Here is a 22,548-nt window from a genome sequence, read left to right as displayed (position 1 = left end):
CATAATTAATAATAGACATATGGGTTCTATGAGAACATCCAATGAAGTTGGCTGGTACATCAGGGTCATCAAATCCAACCAGTCTAATGTAACATTAGCTTAAAAATGAAATATTTATTATTTTAACTATTAAGCTTTGGATTCTATTTATTTGCCTTCCGAAACTTCAGCTTTTATTTTTGAAGGGTTTGTTTGTTCATTTCTTTTAGTATAAGTCTATATTTCAGGGAATCACTTGAATGCTGTAGATGTTAGAGGAAAAAAAAAAATCCCCAAGCCTTTTGTCATGTATTTATCAATAAAATTGATATACCAGCAGTCTGGTATATGTGTGAGGCCTTGCAGGTTAAGCGTGGGATAGCACACGTATTTCAGACAACCTCGTTGCTTTTTGACGTCCTAGATTTAGTCCAACAGTCTATATGAGGAGGTCTTCAGTGTATTCCCAAATTGCTTTCTTGTGGAGCTGTTGTTAGCTCAGAACTTTGTGCCTATACAAAGAGCATGGTCCAAACACATGAAACAGCCGTCAATGTTCACCTGAAAACACAAGATTCTCTTTTAATGAACTGCTTGCAGTAGCTGAGCTGTTCTTTTACTTTTTCCTGTCAGGAAGTCCCTAAACAAACTGTTTGGGAACAGAGATGTTTAGCAGTGAAGAATATAAATACAAAAAAAGGATGAACAGATCAGGCGAGATCAGCAACCGATCTCCCATCTCAATCAGTATCATTGTATTTAAGAATCCTCCTGAATGTTTGAGACAAACTTTCAAAGTTTGTCATTTTCCTCTCTGTGACACTGGGAAATTGTGGGTGGCAAAAACCATTAGCAATGCACCCAACAGTGCTAATACAGATGGGGACAGTATTAAGTGGCTAATAAAAATAAGGTTACAAATATTTGAATTTGTATTTTTGTGATGGAATGTATCATTTTGCATGCGAAGAAAAGCTTTTTCCTTGTAAAGTCGTACTGTATTTAGTACTTTGAGGACAACTATTTTAGATATCCTTTTGTAATCTGTGTAATCACTAGTGTGGAACTGGCATCCTGTGTTATCTCCAGGTACTTCGTTTATACGAGCCTCAAAATAAGTATGTTTTGTTGGACACTAGGTACTCATTTTTCATAAGGGCGTAATGTTCTCATTTTGATACAAAAAAGTAGTTAGTGGATACTCAAAACTGGGTAAAATTTAATTCTTTATGACTTTTCGAGACTGTAAAATGCTGTAAGTAGAAAGTTCACCTGAGCAGTGTGTTTTTGCTGGACTCAGGCCGAGCTTAGACGTGAGTTTATGTTTGGTTGTTTGCTCAGGCACTGAGCTGCCAGTTCCTGGGAATGACCAGAAAAGGCGTTTCTGCCCCAGAATCCAGCCCCAAAACTGCAGTGTCCCGTTCAGCCATGGGTAACCGTATTTCCGCCCCTAAAGGGAACGCCGCCATGTGTTTCCAACACTCGCCATTCTTGAAACAAAGGACGTGTCGGACAGAAACTTATCAAACATCACTGATTACTTTTTGCTTCAAATCTCATGTATGCTATAATATGATATCCGAACTTTGTAAAATAATACAGCAACTCAGTGTGAGCTAGTTTATCCCGTTTACTAAATGAGCACGAAACATTAGCACTTTTAAGAATGAGAATACTGTCTGAAGTTTAGAGGAGAAAAACATATTTTATTACATCTTAATATGAAACCGAGGACTTACAGACACTACTGTCTAGTAAGGAAACACAGCAGCCCCATTAAACTACAGACCTACATACACACATCACTTTATCAACCACAGTGGTATTATCCACTTCCATGACGGTAGGTACTTTTCCTCCTAAGCAATGCATTCAAAAGTAATGTCGGTAAATTAATAATTAGTAAAAGTTGGTATTAAAATGAACTAACTTCAGTTTGCTGTTGTTATATTGACTGATACTGTTACTTTACTGGCATCCCCATAGAGTCAGCCTTTATTAATCAGCATTAAAAGGGCCTGGGTTGGAGCGTCGTGTCCAGTTCCCAGAACTAGAGTAAAAAAGAATAAAAGGAGCCAGTGGCAGAGTATGCAGCAACAGAAGAGTGATCAGAGGGCTTGCACTGGTGATGGAAAGGAACTGAAGGTTAAAGTCTTCAAAACAGAGAAGGGAAAAAAATGTTTCTGTGTTCACTGGAGTGTTTCAAGAATGGGCTAAAATTACAGTGGGAGATGAAGGTGGAGGAGAGAAACGGGGAGAAATGAAGTAACGGAGAGGAAAAACACTAGAGCTGGTTTCAGAGGTTTCTCCTGCAGGAGGATTTCTACGAGCTGTTTGGACAAACGTGTGTCAGGAATAACGAAGGCATCGCTGGTTCTCCCTCGGGGCTGGAGGATGGATTAGATACCTCCAAAGAGACCTTTTCACCCACGTGTGACCTTCTGTGGGGTCTGTCTCATCAGCCCCCAGCCGAGCCCCACAGAACGGGTTGGGTTGGAAGGGACCGTCAAAGCTCACCTGGTCCCAGCCTGTTTGAGCTTTGGGCGAACGTCACCCCAGCTGCAAGGAGCGATGGGTCTCAAAGACACTGACGTTCCTGTAACCTTCTGGTGAAGCGTCGTGCTGGCTTGTTGAGGAAAACAGAGACAAGCGGTCCTGTTGAGGGAAGGCTTCAGTACTTTCACTGAAAGAGCTGGTTTCCGTTTGCGGAAAGAATGCTCAGCAACGCTGACCAACGAGCGGCACGTTGATCTGATACGGCACCGCAAGGCTGCCAGCTCGCCTTTTTTTAGCAAAAGGTTGGTGTTTGCCGGATCAAAACCTTAACCACAGAGACTCTCTGTAAGAAACCAGACTAGCGGAACTGATAAGCGTTCTGGTTCTCGTATCTAAAAATACTAATGCTGCTATGAGAGAAGCTGTTCTCCTCATCTATAGGAGGAACCTCTTCTGAAGTTTCCATTACTGAATAGACTTCTGTGTGTTTAAAAATACACCAAATGATGGGCCCTGCTCTGTATTAAATTTTATATGAGGTTCTTAGGGACACGGTTTAGTGCCAGACTTAGGTTGCGTTATGGTTGGACTCGCTGATCCTGAGGGTCTCTTCCAACCAAAATGATTCTACGATTCTAAAACCAAAGGTGGAAAACACCCCCTAATACGGATAACATGTTGCTTCAGAGCAGTGTCCTTCCTATCTGCAACGTAAATAATGCTTTACCTAATCATTATGTATTTCAGGATTCAGTAAACCAACCCAGCTGTGGGTTTGTGATCATTGCCACATGCATCACCCCTTATTAATACTTAAAGGAAATGGCTCAATAACCACTTCACAGCTAAGGGATGCACAGGGAAAAATGACGTGCTGAGAAGTTACGCTCCTATAATTGGCATCCTTTGACAATAAATAATTGATGTTATCTATGCCTGCAATGATTCTTAAACAGTGGGTTTGGTACATATTGTACAGTGCTGTATTTTTGAGGAACTGCCTTAAAATTAAGCCCCCAAAAATCTCTGAATAAGAGCAGCCTTGGCAGATTCAACATAAAATGCTGTACAAAATGAAGTGCTTTCTGGTCATCAAAAGGAAGGAGGAGGATATTGCGAACCATCTGGATAACCAATTAAACTAGCCAAGAAAACGCTTCAGTCATTCAAAAGTCGGAATAAGAGAGCAAATACATATTTTAAAAATATTTTACTGAAAACAAACTCAACAGTGGCTGTCCCCTGGCAAACCTCTGAATTGCTTTAGTAGATGCACAGGGTCTGCTCCAGCAGACACACGTAAGCACGGTGTTCATGGACTTTGTGTGCTTGAAGTTACGGGTGGGTGTCAGGCCTGAGCACAGGAGGGGTCTGCGTTGTGGGCAGCACAGAACCCCAGAACCACAGAGTGTCAGGGGTTGAAGGGCCCTGGAAAGCTCATCCAGTGCAATCCCCCCATGGAGCAGGAACACCCAGATGAGGTTACACAGGAAGGTGTCCAGGCGGGTTGGAATGTCTGCACAGAAGGAGACTCCACAACCCCCTGGGCAGCCTGGGCCAGGCTCTGCCACCCTCACCCCAACAAGTTGCTCCTCACATTTAAATGCAGCCTCCCGCGCAGCCCCTGAGGTCACCGGACGCCCCTGCGCGGCCACCTCGGGGCTCTCCCGGTGCGCAGACGAGCCCCCTTGCAGAGGGGCCGGCGCTGCGGCCCGTGCCGCGGGCTCGCTGCCTGCCGGTGCCGCCCCGGGCCCGTTCGGGATCGCGGGGGGTCCGGAGCGCGGCGGGTTCCGCGGGGTCCCCGCGCCCTTTGTTCCCCGGCGGGGCAGCCCGGCCCGCGCGCCGCCCCCCGGGTGTGCGTGCGCGGGGGCGCTGTCGGCCGCGCGCGTCGGGAGCGCGCGTGGCGGGCAGGGCTGCTCGGGCGCGGCCCCGCGGCGGCGTCTCGGCGGCGGCGCGAGGGGGGCGGGCGGCGCGCGGCCGGGCCGGGCTCCGAGCGTGTCGGCGGGAGCGGCGCAGCCAGTCGGGCCGCAGCGCGATCGGGGCAGCCAGGCCGCCTCAGCGGGGTCCCGCCCGGCACAGCGCCCGCAGGTAAGCGCGCCGCGGGGGGAGGCCGAGCGGCCGCCGAGGGGCCGGCTCCCCGCCCGGCTCCGGCGCGGGGCCGCGGAGGAGAGCGGGGACAAGGCCCCGGCGCGGCCTAGCCCGGTTTCCCGCTGGCGCTCGGGCCCCGCGCCGCCGCCGGGCCTGAGGAGCGGGGCGCGGCAGGGCCTGCGCCTCCCCGGCCGGGCCTCCGCGTCCCCAGGGGCGGGGGGAAGCGGCCCCGCGGCGGCTCCGAGCGCTGCGGCCGGGCTATTGTGCGGCGGGCTGAGGCGCGGCCCGGCCCGGCCCGGCTGCTGCGGAGGCCCCGCCGCGGGGCTGCCCCTTTGTGGGGCTGGGGCTGCGCCGCGCCGGGCGCTTTGTGCTGCGGAGCGGGGCCCGGAGAAGGTCAGCGGGAGGGGCGGCTGCAGCAGCGGGCCCGGCCCCGGGAAGCAGGTTGTAAATGGGTCGGCCGTGTGTGACATGCCCTGGGAAGGCCGCTGCCTGCCGGCTCTAATCCGGTCGGAGCCAAGAGCGGGGCGACTCTTGATCGTCCTGCGGGTTCCCTGCAGAATTAAAAGCCCGGAGACCTTCGTGCCTTCCCCGGCTCCACGGGTTTAAACAATAGCGTTTGTAGTGAAAGGCAAAGCCTCCTAAGTGTTTATCAGGAGAACCAAGTTTATTTTCCGCTGGTGAGCTGGCAGTGTTTTTATTCTAAGCTCGCATTTTATTTGTAACCATAAACACACAATATTTCTCCAGTATTTTCTCCTCAGTCTCTATTTCAACCAGTCGGGCTGAATAACTACTTTTTCCCTGTAATAAGCAGTTCGCATATACTAAATAAGTAGATAAAGTGACTTGGTTTTCTGAACGTGGTAGGTGGGTGGATGTTAGGAAGCTCGTAGCTAATTGGAGCAGGTCCTGAAGGACGGGGGATATTCCACACGTGGGACATAGTTTCAGTTGTCTGCTTATCTCCCTTCTGAACTCTGAGGCGAGCGCGGTGCGTTCCAGAGGGCAAGCAAAACAGAAAGGACTCGGCTCAGCCTGTGTTGTTCAAGCTGCTCTTCGAGAAGGTTTGAGGTGTTAGAATACAGGTAGACTAATGCAGAGGCTTTTAGGATAAAACTTGGATCTCAGGACTAGTCAACTGTTGTAGAAAATAACTTTGAGGAGTACATCTGAAGAATAAATCGATTAGTTCTACTTCTGTTGTTTATTTTACACTGCAATGTTGGTGTAAAAATGGAGTGCTAGAAATAATAACTGCATTAACTTCAATGGAAACTAATGTTCTTAAATAGCTTTAACACTTTTCACAGAAGTGAAAAATTATACAGGAAGGCACAAGGATAAGAGTCATCCATCAGTGGTGTAGTGTTAGAAATCTGTTGCGACCCAAGAATTCTGAAGCAGGTGAAATGGTGAGCGTTTATGTCTTGAAAGTGCATGTTATGACCAAGTATCTTGTCCATTAACTCGTAATTTCTGTTGGTAAAGTTTTAATGCGATAGTCTAATTAGACTGTCCTGGAGGAGTGAGCTCAGAAATTCAGTGGCTCTGGCTAAGGAGGCGTGAGGTAAGGAGAGCAAGTATTTTAAATAACACAAGTGATTTCCATACTTAGGTTTGAGTGTACTTGCTGCTGTCTGCTTGGTGTGAATTGAGAAAGAGATACTGCTCAAATGCCCAAAGACACCTGCCTCCAATAGGGAGGAGGGGCGAGCCTGGGCATGTGCACACAAGAAGCAACTCTTTTAGGTCTGAAAACAGCTTTATGAACGCTTATCTTCACGTGAAACATGGAAAACAACACGTGCAACTCTTATGAGAAGCATGATATTCTGATAAGTTAGAATCCCTTTGCTTTATTTTTCTGCTTGTAACAGTGTTCGAAGTCTTGTAACTGTCAGTTTTAAAAGCTGGGCTGAGTTTTGCCAGACAGATCATCGGCGTGTCTTGCTTTAATGGTTGCTGCGTTTTGAGGAGCTAAGCTGAAGCAGAATAGTCAAGGTAAATCCGTGGTGTCTGAAATTCCACATGCACATAAGGAACTCGGTTCTGATGCATGCACCCAGTCTGCAGGAAGCCCGAGTGAAAACTGTGTTTGCAGCTGCTGACTGTAGTTACCTGAGCCCTCAGCGGTGCTGCCAAGTGCCACCTGCTGCGGTGACACACTGGCAAGCCTGGCTCCTCTCAGCCATCACAGAGGGCCCAAACCTTAGGATCCCTTCTGTGAAGTTTACAGTCTAAAACACCACAAATATCATAAATGCGGGAGTTTGTCTTTACTTTTTTTTTTTTCCTTTGCTTTGATTTTTGAAGGAAAATCAGCATTAAGTGAAAATTAGTTGGGAATAAAATAGTCAAACATAAAACCATTTTGACTCTAACAGAAATACACCACAGGTAGAAACATCTCAATAAGATGTTTTGTTTCATTAATAAGAGAATTCGTTGTAGGCAGTTTATTCTTTTTCAAAGTGTATGTACTGTTCTTGTCTTAAATGTACCACGTCATGGTAAAATGCAATTCGGGTGTAATGTTTTCTGTGGACAGTATCACATCGTGAGCTAGAAATGGAGATATACATGTAAATATGGTGGTGGTACTGTGAGATGTCACTGCAGGTTTCCCTCCGTTTTTCCTGTTAGTGCTTAACTGTATGCAACAGAAATCTTCCCAAGTCATTGACCTGGGGTTGTTTTATACCATGCCATAGTGTGTTTAGCTGTTTACTAGGTAAAGATTAATGCCCCATTCGTACTCTTCTGTTTTATGCCACACTTCATATATGTTCTAATCCAGACTGCATACTATGTTTCTGTAATGTCCAGGACAACTATTTTAAATATAGTTTTAAATATATTTTTCAATATAGCCTGTTTGAGTCAATCTATAAAAGGGTGATTCTTTGTGTTATCACAGGAGCGATGAGAGATTTGGTTACTAATCCCACTGTACTTTAATCAGATAAAGTGCTAGATAATGATAGTTAACCAAATGGTGCACTTCTGATTTTGGCTTGTTTCTCCGTGTAGAAACTGCATTCGGAAGCTGAGGTTGGCGGTGTTTTCAGTGGGGAAGGAAAATATTGTTATGGTATTTGTCCTTTTGCATGTGGAAATGCATTTTTAAAGCTTACTGTAGATATATTCGTACAGTGAAATCAGTTTTAAAAGAGCAGCAAATTCATCTACAGGCCGTTGTTGTTGACCATTTCCATTTTTGTTTGCCTTATCTAGAAACAGGTTTGTATCTTTTCTTGTAACAGTTGATGACATTGCTGAAATATGAATTAAAATAAGGAGAGTGTAGTGATAACTTCTGCTGCTTGAAGAATTACTACTCATCAGCTCCTGTAAAGTGAAGCAGCAGTTCTTTGAACTTTGGTTTGTGTGGCATGGTGTCTTTAAGTTAATATTGTGAAGTTATTTCCTGCGGTTCTTGCATGTAGTGCTAAATGGAGCAAAAATTCATTTAGTCTTTGAGAAAGACCACGGTGGCGTCTCAGTGTTTGTTTCTTTGAATGCTGTCAAGGAGGAGCATTTAGAATGCCACGCTTCTTTCCAAATATGTGTTCAGATGAAAAATGTCAAATGAAAACTATATATGAAGGAAAATTGTATGTTAAATTTTGCTAATGTACAGGTTGTCCGAAGGCTGAAAAGGCTTTAACTGGAGTAGGAGCATTTTAAAACAATTCAGTGTTAAATTAGAGGAGGGGAAGCTTGGAAATAAATTCCTTTACGTAAATATTGCTAGAGCTTAAAAATGTAGGTGTATTAAAAGGCTTATCTTTGTGGTTTCTGTTTATTCTCTACTACAGATCTTTCCTGAGCGAGGGTTCTGTGTTTTCTGTTTCTTGCAAGGGGATGACAACTCAAATATGAGGTTTCTAAGTTCTGTTTTATAAGTCTTAGTACATGTTGCTTTATGCTGAAACGTGGTGTAGCTGCTAATTTGAAGTGGGTTTTCAAAGTTACGTTTTTCCTATGATTTTTCTAAAAGCCTGCGTTAGTTCTAAAATATGTGGTTAGTTGCTGTTAACGCATTGGTTTTGGGAAAGAATAGTAGAAGTTGTAGGTCTGCAGGAGCTGTAGTTCTGCAACAGGTAAAGAGTTTCTGCTCAGGCTGCCAGTGGTAACTCACAGCGTCGCTATGACCACCCCGAATGTGAAACGGGCCAGTTTTAACCCCACGCTTAGTTGAAAACTCGCCACCTGGGTAACTACTGCCCGGTTTCCAGAGCAGCTCGCTGCAGATGTCACCGCTGCCACTGCTGGGGCAGAGCGGGCTCGTGCTCTGGTGCCCACTGCGTTTGGCGTCTTCTGCTGCGGGCACTCACGTGTAATAGCTGTGCGAGGCGGATCTGGCTGAGTCCGTGACCTGAGGGAGAGGGAGGACTCGTAGGTTTGGTGGCAGGTTGCTGTTGGTAGCTGTAGAAATGGTGGGATTGCACGGGCACCGTGTGTGTGGCTGGAGTCCTGGAGCCTCTGTCTGCTAGGCCGTGCTTTGTGCTACAGATGAACCATTTTCTTCAGCTGTTTGCAATGGGATCTGAAAGCTCATTAATAATCCTGTAACTAGCCCGTTCTTAAAAGTGCTGTTGAAGTAGTTCAGAACCCTAAACCAGGCAATGTTGCAACTTCTCTTTGAAAACTAAGGACTGTAACTCTCTGTATCAGCTTAGCACCAAAACCTGAATCCTGTCCTCAGATCTGTGAAAATGGACTCTGTGATTATTTGTTTTTTAAATTTCATACCTCCTGACAATTTTTTGATAGGACTCAGAATTTACTACAGTCTTATGATCAGATATATTAATCCTATTAAGTTAGCCTAATGTTAATCATATTTGAAACATATTTCGATATGTGTTTGTGTGTATAACCCTACTTGAAGCTGTACAAGACAAGCTTCTCGTGTTTAACTCGGACTAGTTTTTAAATTCAGGTCAACTTGTTCACTTTTGCCTATATATGAGCCATAAGTCTTGTATCTTTCCTTCTTATGTGGCTGGGCCTTTGTCTTGTAAAAGCTGTCAAAATGCTCTGCTCTACTAATATTTTGATATCCGAATGACTTTGTTTTGAACTATATATGTGTAATATGTACATAAAAGCATTAGAGTCACAAAATGACTCATTCACGGGGATTTTTCCCCCTTTTTTGTGCATGGAGGTGTCGAGGCGGTTGCGAGTTAATTTGTGTGGGGTTCATCTCTCCATGGCCGATATCTGTGTGATTACGCAAGTCCATTAAGGATGTAATTTGAAGACTGGTTGCACAGGTGTGGCTAGGGAATAAATTGGCTGGCAGATGTTGATGGTGTACTATTAAATTTTAGTCTGGCTTTTTGCTAGGTCAAGTATAGTCATTAGAAAGGAGATTTTACAAATAAAAAGTGTGCATTCCGTAACAGAAGTTGAGATGGAGATTCTTCTAAAACAGCACCTGTAAAGCAGGAATTTTAAGAGCACTTTTATGTGAATTAAAATCAGCTGCTACCCTAAAGAGCTTTACTTTAAAATCAGGTGTTCCATTTAAGGAAAAGTTGTTCCTTGTGCAATGGTAATTCTTCTGTGAATGTACAGGTGCTCAACTACTAAAGGCGGTGAGTGTGGGGAAAAAGATCATTTCATGAAGGCCGTTCCTTAATATGGTTATGAAGAAGTAGACTTAGGGTTGCCTGTGAAACTTGAAATTTTTTATTTCCTAATTTATGAATGCTAGATCTTCCAACCTTATATATTTTTGTAACATTCCTGTAAAAGAGAAAGGCTAAAAAGTACTGGAGGTTTACAGCTTTGCTCTAGGTAGCTGGTCATTGTTAGGACTTGATGTTCAAGATTCAGCACCACAACATAGACTCAAGTTTTGATTTAAGCACATAACAGAAGATAGGACAATATTTTGCAGAGAAGGACGCAGTGATAGCTTTTGAATTTAGAAAGGGCTGATCAAGAAAGTGTGAAGTAGCAGAAAGATACATCTTCTCTCATTTCTGAACCATTTCTAATATATTGTGTTCTGTTTTCTGATGCAGACTCAGGCCTGACTTCAGAGCAAAAATGGTTGAGTTTTAATTTTGTATGCCATGAAGCATTTCCCAAGCAACACAAATAAGTGACATAGTGAGTGCATTTTACTTAGTATTTGAGACATACCTGATCAGAATTTAATGGCAATAAAATAACATATCATTCCCTTGCCCAGGAGCTCTTTTTCTGCCGCATTGTCATCACTTGCTTCAAAAGCTGGGGAGTCGAATCTGCACAGAGAAAGCTGAGGGAGTTTTTTTGGCAATACAAGGGTCCCTCAAAGAAAGCTTCCTTTATTTGCTTTCCATAAAGTGTCAGTATGGCCTTGTTGTCTCAGAAGGAGACCTTCAGATTAGATACAACAGAATTAGTGAGAAGGGTGTTGCCTAAGTTGTGTCTTTGATATCCACTGGAATGAATCGAGGGCAGTTACCGTATGTGAGCAGGGGCTGGGAAGTAAACAGGGACTGAAGACTATTGCTGACTGTAAGAACCAAGATGTTAAATAATTTAATAGAGTGTCTTTTAGTGGATAATGATATTTAGTTATTACGACCCTGAAGTAAATTTGAATAGGGTCCACAGAGTTAATTTGGTGTCCTTATCAAGTTAATTCCTTCCCTTTTGCATTAATGTCTGAGACTCGCAGCTACCGATGGTTTTTTAAAACCTGCAAAAGGCAGGGAAGCGCTTGTCTGTGGTGACTCAGAGACTTGTGACCGAGCAGGAACCAAATCCAGGTCTCCCATGTTACAGACCACTAACCTTTTTTTTCCCCAAGGTTTCAAAGAATGCTCAGTTGTTCGTGTAACATGGTGGTCTGTGGAGTCAGCAGTTCAACTCCTTTCTGTTTGCTCTGCCTCAGGTTGATAATACTTGCTGGAAAACTGCTCTTATTAGTGAGATAAAGCCACATTTTCAAAGTGATGTTTTCCTGGAAAGCAGCAGTGCCGTTGCTCTGTGCGGGAGTGCGGCCATGGTAGACTTGTCAGTAGCCAAGTTTGAGAATTTGAGTTACATTCGAATAACAGTTCAGAAAAAAATATTTGTAATAGTGGCAGTTGAAGGCTTGTGCAACAATACTATAGAAACTACAGGAATAGTTGATTCAGAACTGATGAGCGGGTAAAAATTAAGTCACTTAACCGTATGGGTTTGAATGGAGGCACGTGTACTTCAAAGTGTGGATGCTAGAAATAAAAGACATTAGAAGATGAGAACTGAAAGAAATGAAGTACTGAAAGTTTAGAACCATCAGAACTGTGAAAATGCCACTGTGTTTTCACACTTCTTTTACTAAGGTTGTATATTTATTACAATGCAAATAATTCCAATGCTCTTTATTTTCTACCCACAGCATATCAACAAAGTACAAAAGCCTGTGTCCCATTTTAGATTTCCCTAGCCTTCCTTTTGAATTGGGTATCCATAGAAGGAAAATGTTACTTCCAAGATGTAGGAATGTCAATTTTTAAACATCCTATTTTGCTTTATAATTTGTTGATGGTCTGAATTTAAAATGTTGTGCATTTTATTCTCTTTGCATTGTGTGTGCATGATAAAGATTCTTTGTAGGTTAGTATGAGAAGTTCTGAAAAATGAGTAGTTTCGGGTGAGTTCAAAGTGAGTCCTGCGGTGTCACCGCTCCGTGCCGTGCGGTGCTGAATGTGCTGATGTGCAGGTTTCGTGTCTGACATGCCTCAGGATCTGCACCCTGGAATCTCAGCTCTGCGGGCCCTCCCTCCGTGTTCGCTCACCCTCGGCAGGTCAGGTTGCCATTCTTCACAGGGCTGCGCTGTCAGCAGCGCTGCTTCCAGGAACACCGAGCAAAGAATAAATCATTATTTGAGGTGGAAATACGTACGAACCCAAGCAATGCACAAGATGGAGAGATCTTTATAAAAATAGGCAGCATATGTAATCCTGTGCCACCGCCTCCTACAGAGCTGCTTTCTGTGTGGTGATGAGTCTCTTTTATAGGCCAGGCCCTCCTTGATCAACTCTGGTTATTTTGGTGCTCTGCTCCCTAGTGCTGTTTAGTTATACAGGAAAAAATATTGCGTGTAAAACAGGTCTGGAATTTGAATTGGAAGAGTTATCGCAGAAAAGCCTTTGAACGTGGAGGTGCATGGCAGTGCAGGTGTTGGAGCGGAGCCCGCTGGAGCCAAGGTAGGCGCTTCACGGCACACCCTGCGCTGCCGCAGACACCGCGCGGTGATGCAACATCGCACGGCAGTTACAGTATGCAGGAGCAACACCGGCTTGCGAAAGCAGAGCCAGGGCAGAGACACAGCCCCCAGATCCGTACAGCCGGTAGGATTTGCTGTCAACATTTACACAGGGCTTTCTTTACTAATGGAGCGTAACTGTATGCAGAGCCCATCTACGGTGTCTTGTAGAACAGAATTAAGTGCTTCCTGCTTCAGATACTTGTGAATGGTTTTATATGTTACAGCATGAAAAATAACTAGCTTTTTTTCCTAGTGCTATTACTAATTCAGTTTGTAGCTGATCCTCCTGTGTGCCTGCCTTACTTTTTATTGCAGCATGCTATGTCTGGTAAGAGGTAAATGTCTGCCAGTGTTTATAGAAATTACTGTTGGAAGATCATCCTGGTGCAGCTCAGTGCGCTCTGTGCACGGTGAAAGGAAATGAGATATTACTGAAAAATAAAACACAAACAGTAGTCCCTGTTATTGTTTGCACAGAGTTGCCTGTACTTTCACATGAAGTTTTTCTTTGTTTTATTAGATTCTGTGGTTTCCGCCGTCTTTGTTTTGAAACTTGTACTTCTGCTTTATCACTGTGCTCAAAACTACAGCGAAAGGCGCCTTGAGTCTGGTGTCTGAGAGGGTGAGCGCAGGACAGCTGGGAGTTCCTGCCATAGTTTATCGTGCCGTAGGTTCCATGTGTGTGCACGCTGGGGGTTCAAGTGTCCAAGCCGCACTGGGGACACACGGCAAGAGGTGACTTTAGTGGCAGAGGCGGCTCAGGTGCCGGGCTGTGCAGTGGGGTTCTGTGGCACCGCCTTCGCGCCTCTCCGGGAGGTGGGATTCGGCAGGGGCACTGAGATAAGGTATTTGCTTGCTTTTAAAAAGGAAAAATATGGTTGTGTCCAATTTGGAATTGACCCATGATCTTTTTAATGCAAGTGGTTGGGTTTGCTTTGTATTTAAAGAATTATTATTTTTCTCTGTATTTTTAACTACCTGTAATTGAAAAGGTTGTTTCACAAGTTTGCAGCTTAACTTTTATTATAATAGATAACCCAATATCAATAATTTTTGCTATTGTTACTTATACCAGCTTATTTCATGTATTGCTGCATTTTCATTTTCTAGCACTGGCATTCAATATGTTGGTTTTCGTATAGCTTGAATTTTCAGGAATTTTCTTTATAGTTCCCTTAGCTTTTGCTTTCTGTCCTACTTCCTCACCTTTCAAGCTCAAAAGCTGGCGGAGATAAACATCCTATTTTGCTCTACAAGTTGTTGATGGGCCAAATTTACAAAGCAACCTGCTTTCTTATTTATTGCTACTTATAAGACATGTTTTGTGATCATATACGACACAATGAGTGGTCCAAACTCAGGTTTTGCTATTGATCAGACGTTTCTAGTTTTCAATTCTAGAATGAAATTTGGGGGTTTACCAGTTAGCTGTTTTTTTTCTCTGAGCTTTGTTGCTCAGCTTGTCTTTCTTTGCAAGCCTGGAGTATCACAGTAGTATAGTCTCTGATATTCCATGCTAGCTCGGATTTTGATTATCTAGAATATGGAAAATGCTGGTTGGCTAGAGCATGGGTTATTCCCTTTTTAAAATGGATTCTTTGTTGCATTTAAAAATTAATGCTGCCATGGTAGTAGTTGCTTGCTGATATGATTTCATGTTGTTGTGTATCTTCTACAGGACACTGTTCCTTTTTAATTTTATGTTATAAAGTTGTTGGAAAGAAAATCTTTGACAGCTAGAAAAAAACACCTCCTGGGTTGATATTTAATATTCCGGCATAGGTAGACAGGAGAAATAGTTAATGATAGTGATGAGGCGGGAGTCAGACAGCACCAGCCGAGGCTCAGGGTTTTGCGTTGGATTAGAAACAGGTCACCGTCATTTGATGGGCATAATGACAGTGTTTGTGTTGACGCGGCGCTGTTGGTACCTGCGTGTGCCACAGAGCAGGCGCTGAGTGTGGAGGAGCTGTGGGCTGCCCACGAGCCATGACTCCACTGCTCATCGTGCGGTGTCCGCGATAACGCGTGATAGCGTCAGAAACGTGGAGTGTTCGTGGCCGGTGGCTCACTGCGTGATTATATACATCCAGTGGGATTTCCGTTCCTGATGATTGGATATAGAGGGGTTAGGAGGGAATGTCTGGAGGTGCAAGAAGAAAAACTGCCTGCAATTTCAGGTGGGCCGGGTCACTACAGGGTGCTGGAAATTGTGGTCTTTTGGTATGAAAAGGAGATGAACTGGACAGATGACATTTTGGGAAAGGAAATCATCATGAGACTTGCTTCAATTTTCTAAAATTTTTTTGGTCTTGTTTTATAATATTGTGTTACATTGGATTGCTCTGGCTTTTGGTTACGATATCATAAAAGAGAAGCCCCGAGGTGTCTGAAATAACACATAGCATGCAGTTGAGGGCCTTTAAAGACAATGGTGTGTTGAAAAAAATCATCATTAATGAATCAAAACCAGAGTGTACAGAGGCTAACAGGTGCTAGGTAGTCGGTTAATAGTGTATATAATGCACTGTGTTGTGGGAGCGGAGCAGTGGGCGCAGGGGCTGTGTGCACAGGCTGCGGGTGCTGCTCACCGGCCAGGCCTTGGTGTCCAGCATCTCCCGAGAGCTGCGGGACACGCATCCATAGACTTCAGAATGAAGAGCCTTGAGCCTGACGTGTCTTTTACAATTTAAACAGAAAATCGAAAGATTAATTAAAAAATATATTCACAAGCTATTCTCTGGGACGCTTGCGCATAATGCTCTTAGCGTTGCATGTGTTGGATTGCTCAAGTGTGGTGGCGAGGGCAATACATAATATTTTGACTGGAGCCTGCTTAGACCTTTTTTGCCTTCTCTTTTGCTGTACGCGAACAGTTCGGAGTGCCGGAGGAGGCAGAGAAAAGGTAGATTCCTTGGAAAATTATTTTCAGAACTATTAAGTGTGCGTAGTTTAAAATCTGGCTTCGTTGTGCTGGAGATGTTGCCCTCAGCAGTTCAAAGCTTCATAATTGAGTGGCTGTGGCGCAAAAATATGGTATCCTAAGAATTTTTAATGTAAAATTAACCTAATACTACTTTAAAAATTGCAAGAAAGTTCCCTACTTAAAATAGACTGGTTCCACTTTTTGATCAGAACAAAGTGTGCTTTTTAATTACCTTCATTCTCAAGATAACATTCACTTGAGACTTTTGCTTCAGTAGCACTTGAGGTTTTGTGTGCACAATATTCTGTACTTCATGGGTACTTGGATATGTGTACATGCCCCTTTCTTGCGTTTTTATTTATACACACGTTGCTTTTTTCTGTTGTATTAATGAAACCTTCCTTCTGCTGCCAAAGAAATATTGGTGACTCTTTGGTTTACTGTTTATAATATACAGAAGTTATCAATATTAATCGTACAAATAACTGGTGATATTGGTTGATCTTTCTGTGTATTTTTTTGAAAAGTTCTTATTTACACCTTTTGATGAGTATTTTCAACAGTTCATTTAGCTTTTGAGTTTTGAAGTTCTTTGGCTTTTATTGCATCTTGAAAAAAGCAACCAGTCAGTATTGTTTCCAGCTTTGAAAATGCTCTAGTCTCCAGGGCTCATTTTTGGATATGATTGTACCGTTGAAAAAGCTGAAGGATTTTTGTATTACTTTGTTGCTGGCTGTAATACATGAAGAGTGCATTTTGAATGGGAGTAGCTGAGTTCAGTGAGTTCTGAAATGTGTTTGAAGAAGATGTTATTGCATCACATACAGACACTGTGATAAGGCATTTTCTCTGTCCTCGCATCACTCTTCAGCGTTATATAGTGACATTCTTTTCCCCTTCCAGCCATTAAGATGACTATGCAGAAGTTTTGTGGTTTTTTTCCCAAAACTAATATTCAGCTACTCTCTCAAAAACCAAGTGTCAAACCCAAGTGTGCTGTGTTTGATACGAGTGAGGATTTTGGCCAAGTGCCTGGGCTGAGCACTTCAAACAGTGAATTGGTTGTGTCTTCCCATTCTCACTGATACAAACTTCCGCAGTCTTCCTTTAACACAACTTGTTCAAATAATAAGAGCGCCTTTTTACAGGTAATTTTCTTTGCTCAGATACAGTAGCCTTACTTTTTATGCAACTGGAACAATTTATTGCAGTGTTTTCTTCTGTTCCCTCCACTGAAATGCGTACTTCTATGACCTTATCGTCATTACACCTCTATTCCATAATGCCCAAGCCTTGCTGAGCCCAGTGTGTACATCACACAAGCAGGCTGACTGGGTTTCCAACTCCTTTATCCTTAAACTGTTCTAGTTCTTGTAATAGCCCATGTGGATATTCAAATATGCCACATTGTTACAAATCTGTTGGACTTGCCTTTTTGTTGAGGTTATTGTGCTTTTGCGTGATTGAATAATCTTTATATAAACGGAAAAAATTCCTGTTGGGTGGGTACTGTAGAGACCCACAGTGGAAAGTGCTAATTCGAGGAGCATCCTTGAAATAACAGGAACGAGCAGTGGAATGTGTGTATTAGAAGAGTTTTGAATGGAATCTGTAGATTTTAAAAATCACTGCTTAGGGAAGATGGTCAGATCAGTGTGTGAAGAGGCACAAGTGGTGGCACGTGTGATCCCAGGCCGCTGTCCCCCGGGCTGTGCGGGGAGCCGTGCGTGCGGACACGGGGGCGGCAGGTCCCCGGTTCCCTGCGGGCCCAGCCCGGCCCCTCCCGGCCCCTCCCGCCCGTCCGCTGCCCGTGGCCGCGCCCGCCCCTGCGCGCCCCCGCGGGCCGGGCAGCGGCAGGGCGGGGACAGCCAATGGCTGGGTCGGCGGGCGGGGCTAGCGGGGGCGGGGCTAGCGGGGCAACCAATGGCTGGGGAGTGGGGGGCGGGGCCGGAGGAGCCAGCGCGGCCCGGCCCGGCCCGGCCTGGCGGGGGATGCTCGGGCACCATCTTGGGGCGCCGGGGCCTGTGCGCGGCAGTAAATGGGGGGGTCGGGCCCCAAGCGGTACCAGCAAAGCGCGGGGCACCGCGGGGGCTCTTCCAGCGGGCCCGCCATGAGCGCCTGGGCTGCCGATGGCGCTGCCGATGGCGGGCAGGTCCGCCTGGCGGGGCGTCCTGCGGGCCTGCGTGCCGGGGGTGACACCTGCCGGGGGACAGGTACTGCTGAGCCGGGCTGGGGATCCCCGTGACCCCGCCTTAGGATGGCCTTGGCGACGGCTGCATCAACAGGTCGGTGCGTTCTGATGCCGACAAGGACAGTTTTTCTTGATCTACAACAAGCAAATCTTAAATGTTCCCCTTCTCTTTCTCTTGGTTAGTTTTTTTCAAATTTGCACGATCTTTTGAGTAATTTGTGTTGTAGGAATTAATGCTTCTGAATGTGACACCTAGTGTACGTTTGTCACTGTTGTTTTGAGACTCGTCCTCAGTCTGTGTGAACAAAGATAGCATAATAATAATAACTGTGTAGTAAGGATTTTGTAACTGAAAATATCTTCAAACTTTATTTCCAGCTCGGTGGTTGTTTTTACTTGTTTTGTAATTGCCTGGTTTTGATAGTTTGGTGGGTTCAATGTATTGCATTGTCACCTTGGATTGATTTGTATTTTTTAAGATAGCTATAAAAAATGGACTTGTTGGACTTTTCCATCATGACGTATTTATTAGTCATCCTCATGTTAACACTAGTGATGAAAGCGTAGGCTTCGAGCAGGCTTAGGCTTGGTAATTACAGTTCGTAGCTTTATCCAGTTTGTTCCTTGCACGCCGATCGGGATGGTTTGGGTGGCAGGTTCCCGTTTCCATTCCCTGCATCCGTGATCTCCTGTCCCTAGCCCACGGAGCTGGAGTGGGAAGCATAAGAACCTCTGCCGAGGTTGTAGTTGCTTAATTTCTCTGTTAGAAGGCGCTGAGGGGCGATCAGAGCAGAGCTGGCGGGGCTGCCGGGAGCTGCTCCCGCAGAGGGTGTCACTGGCGCTGTCTGCGGTTACCCAACAGCCCTCCGGCAGGATGGAGCACGCACAAACTTGTCCAGATGTGTGTGTTTACAACATCTGAAGGGAAACACTTCTAGAAATTTACATATGAATATGTCCAGGATTGCTAAACTCACTCTAAGCCAACAGCGGGATCAGAATTTGTTCTCTGTGTAATGAGTTCTAGAGCGTAGAACTGCATTGTGTCACGGTGAGCCGCCCACCCGTGGGTGCTGGGGAAGCACAGGGCAGCGCTCGCTTGGCAGAGCGGCCGTAGCGTTCGGATCTCCTCGCAGCGAGGCGCTGCGGGTCGCTGCGGGTCGCCTCCCCAAACACGTGTTCCATTTGTCACAGTGCCTTCAACTTCTCATCTGAGCTGGAAAGCAGGAAAATAAGGCCAAAAGATACAAACATTCCTGTCATACCTTCATGGTATGAGTAAGGCTCAGTGTTTAAAACCACTGTATGTTTGGTTTTTTGTTGTTTCTTTCCTAAGGTGAGAACTGGACATTTCTAGTACGTCTGGGATGAGATGATGCTGTTACCGGGCATGTGAGACTCACAGCATCGGTGACTGAATACTGAATGTTAGACACACGTGTTTTTCCAGCTCTGGGCTGGGGATAGGTGCTTCTGTAGAAGGATTTGAAATTGCCCGTCTGTGATGAGTTTTAATGTCAAGAGATAAGTTATTTTTCCTGTTGGAATGCCGTTGTTCCCTGGCTCCGTGCTTCGCGCAGTGCACGTCCTGCACAAGCACAGCGTGCTGCTTGGAGGCACCAACGATGAGTGAATTTGTGGTGAAATGGTGCTCAATATGGGAAGCTTGCCTATGGCCGAATAGTCGCATGTCAGATAGCAAGGAGATTAAAGATGAGGTTTATTTTGAGAGCGTTATACATACGTGACCGAGCTGGTGTGCTTGGAGAGGAGCACTGGAGAACTTTACTGTGTAACAGAAGCCAATTTTGGATAGCGTTTTACTGAACTGCAGAGACGAGGTTTATTTTTTCAAAGTGGAGTGTTTGTTTTTTCTGGTAGTACTAGTAGTGTCTCTTGCACAAAGGCGGTGCAGGAAGAAGTGAAGCATCTGTTGAATGGTTGAGCAAGTGGTTGGGTCGGACAGGTGTTCCCTTTTGTCTGCAGACATTGGAGAGAACGTCAGTGTGAACTCCACGGGCCGCAAAACTCCGTCAGGAGCATCTCGTCGAGTTACTGGGAGTGTTTGAGGACTGACATGTTCAGATTCTCACTTTCGATCATTTGAATTTCTTGTCTGATTTGGGAAATTCAGTAAAATAATGGCTTTGTTTTTCATAGTGGTGTCTTCACAAATGGTTTAGTTCATGAAGCTGAAGCAACGATGAGCTTTGCAAAGTACAGGCCTTAGTAAGAGAGTAATGAAAATGTAGAGTCACTATCCTATCCAGGGAAAAGAAGCAGCGCAGGAATCTTCTTAGCTGTGTTTTCCCTCGCTGCTGTTTGCCAGTTTTTAGAAACAATCACAGAATCAGGGCATGGTTGGGCTTGGAAAGCCCCCCACAGTATACAGGCAACATGATTACTGAGGTGGTCACATCTGGACGTTTAGTTTTTCATTAAAAACGGCTAGTTTCTCGTCTCACTAAATACACAGCAACTTAAAATGCAGCCTTCAAACTGTTCCGTAGCGCTCCCAGTTGTTACACACGAGGGGTGTGGGTGGAGTATTTCATAAATGCAGTATTTAAAAAACCCCAAAACAACAGCAACAAACACCTTTGAGGATTTCAGTTACATTTCTAGCGTATCTTATCTCACTTGCAGCTTCCAATAGGTGAATTCCCCTTTAGAATGATTAGCAGAACCTCCCTCACCTGTTAGGTTTGCGTGTTGTATCAGTGTCTGTATTGGATGTGGCACAACTGGTGTTCCACATGTAATATATCCACAGTTTGAATGACATGTGGTTTTTTGCTTCTGTCTGTATCTATTTTATTTGGAAGCTTCTTTGTAAATCAAATACTGCATGCGGAGGAACATAGGATTGGCTTAGCCCCTCACTGTCCTTGTGTCCTGTGTTGCAGAGATGAGCCGTCAGACGGCGACCGCGCTGCCCACGGGTACGTCCAAGTGCACGCCGTCGCAGCGGGTGCCCGCGCTGACCGGCACCACCGCCTCCAACAATGACCTGGCGAGCCTCTTCGAGTGCCCCGTGTGCTTCGACTATGTGCTGCCGCCCATCCTGCAGTGTCAGAGCGGCCACCTCGTCTGTAGCAACTGTCGCCCCAAACTCACGTGCTGCCCGACTTGCCGTGGCCCGCTGGGCTCCATCCGCAACCTGGCCATGGAGAAAGTTGCCAATTCTGTACTATTCCCGTGTAAATACGCCTCGTCCGGCTGCGAGATAACTTTGCCGCACACGGAAAAAGCAGACCACGAGGAGCTGTGCGAGTTCAGGCCTTACTCCTGCCCGTGCCCCGGTGCCTCGTGTAAATGGCAGGGCTCCCTGGATGCCGTGATGCCGCACCTGATGCATCAGCACAAGTCCATCACCACGCTGCAGGGAGAAGACATCGTGTTCCTCGCCACAGACATTAACCTCCCTGGTGCTGTTGACTGGGTTATGATGCAGTCTTGTTTTGGCTTTCATTTCATGTTAGTATTGGAGAAACAGGAGAAGTATGATGGTCACCAGCAGTTCTTTGCGATCGTACAGCTGATAGGAACCCGCAAGCAAGCGGAAAACTTTGCGTATCGGCTCGAGCTGAACGGTCACAGGCGGCGACTGACTTGGGAGGCGACTCCTCGCTCCATTCACGAGGGAATCGCGACAGCCATCATGAATAGTGACTGCCTAGTCTTTGACACCAGCATCGCACAGCTCTTTGCAGAAAACGGCAATTTAGGCATCAACGTAACTATATCCATGTGTTGAAATGGCAATCAAACCCCTTCAGGCCAGTGTTGAAAAAGGTTGAGTTTAATTTAGCTGAACTAGGGTAACCATCTTTGACTGTCAAATTATTGGGTAGATGGAGGGTAGACGTAAATGAAGGTAAATAAAAGGAGAGGCTGGTAAAGTACAGGAAGCAGTTGCATGTAGTAACACTAATATATTTAAAATAAGTCCACAGTAAACCACTGAGAATATATATACACCCGAAATGGACATCTTTTGTATTAAGAATCGATTCTACAGGACATGTTGTAAAATAATTCTAAAAACTCGTTTGTAGATTGATTGTACTGTTGACGAGGATACTGTTTCGTGTTTTCGTTGGTGTTTTTTCCTCCCCTTGACTGACAAGCCATGCTGAGCGGTCTGTCCGCCGCTGCTTCCCCTCCTCCCCGCCCCCTTTGTAAGTCACTACATAGTATTGCTGCTGTTTGTGTATATTTTTTGTGTATTTGCTAATTTTTATTAACTTCTAGTTTTTCATTAAATAAATATGACTTTCTTTTCTGTAATTCAGGTTTTTCTCTCTTTTGTATCTTTTTAAAACTCATTACCCGTGTCATCTTTTGATATGCATAATTGCTATGGTAAAGCTTCTATTTCTGTATGTTTGGTAAATTTAGTCTCCTTCCAGTAGTCAGTTCATTGGTGATACTGTCCTTAATTGAGCTGCTTTGTGAATGTACTGAACTCGAGAGGAGTGCCTGTGTTCAGAGATGTATCAGGAAAGAAAGCTCCTTTAAAAACAGCTCGAGGTGTTGTTGTACTTTGAGTTATCTCCTAACAAAAATGAACAATTATTAAGAATCTTCCAAATTAAAAAAAA

The 22,548-nt window shown here is 44.9% G+C and overlaps 1 protein-coding gene across 5 annotated transcripts; it reads left to right on the top strand.

Moving 5' to 3' along the window:
- The first annotated feature begins 4,428 nt into the window (after positions 1-4,428).
- Positions 4,429-22,234, top strand: SIAH1 (siah E3 ubiquitin protein ligase 1). 5 transcript variants are annotated; one of them, XM_065028583.1, is made up of 2 exons: positions 4,429-4,563; positions 20,851-22,234. In XM_065028583.1, the coding sequence occupies exon 2, from the start codon at positions 20,853-20,855 to the stop codon at positions 21,699-21,701; it is 849 nt and encodes a 282-aa protein (XP_064884655.1). In that variant the 5' UTR covers positions 4,429-4,563; positions 20,851-20,852; the 3' UTR covers positions 21,702-22,234. The 5 variants fall into 5 exon arrangements, with proteins under 5 accessions (XP_064884655.1, XP_064884657.1, XP_064884656.1 ...); XM_065028585.1 differs by lacking the exon at positions 4,429-4,563 and adding an exon at positions 10,744-12,765; XM_065028584.1 differs by lacking the exon at positions 4,429-4,563 and adding an exon at positions 12,985-13,672.
- The last annotated feature ends 314 nt before the right edge of the window (positions 22,235-22,548 follow it).

This window comes from Columba livia, chromosome 13, assembly GCF_036013475.1.
Source record: "Columba livia isolate bColLiv1 breed racing homer chromosome 13, bColLiv1.pat.W.v2, whole genome shotgun sequence".
Taxonomy (NCBI): domain Eukaryota; kingdom Metazoa; phylum Chordata; class Aves; order Columbiformes; family Columbidae; genus Columba; species Columba livia.
This window is presented reverse-complemented; position numbering and strand designations above follow the sequence as displayed.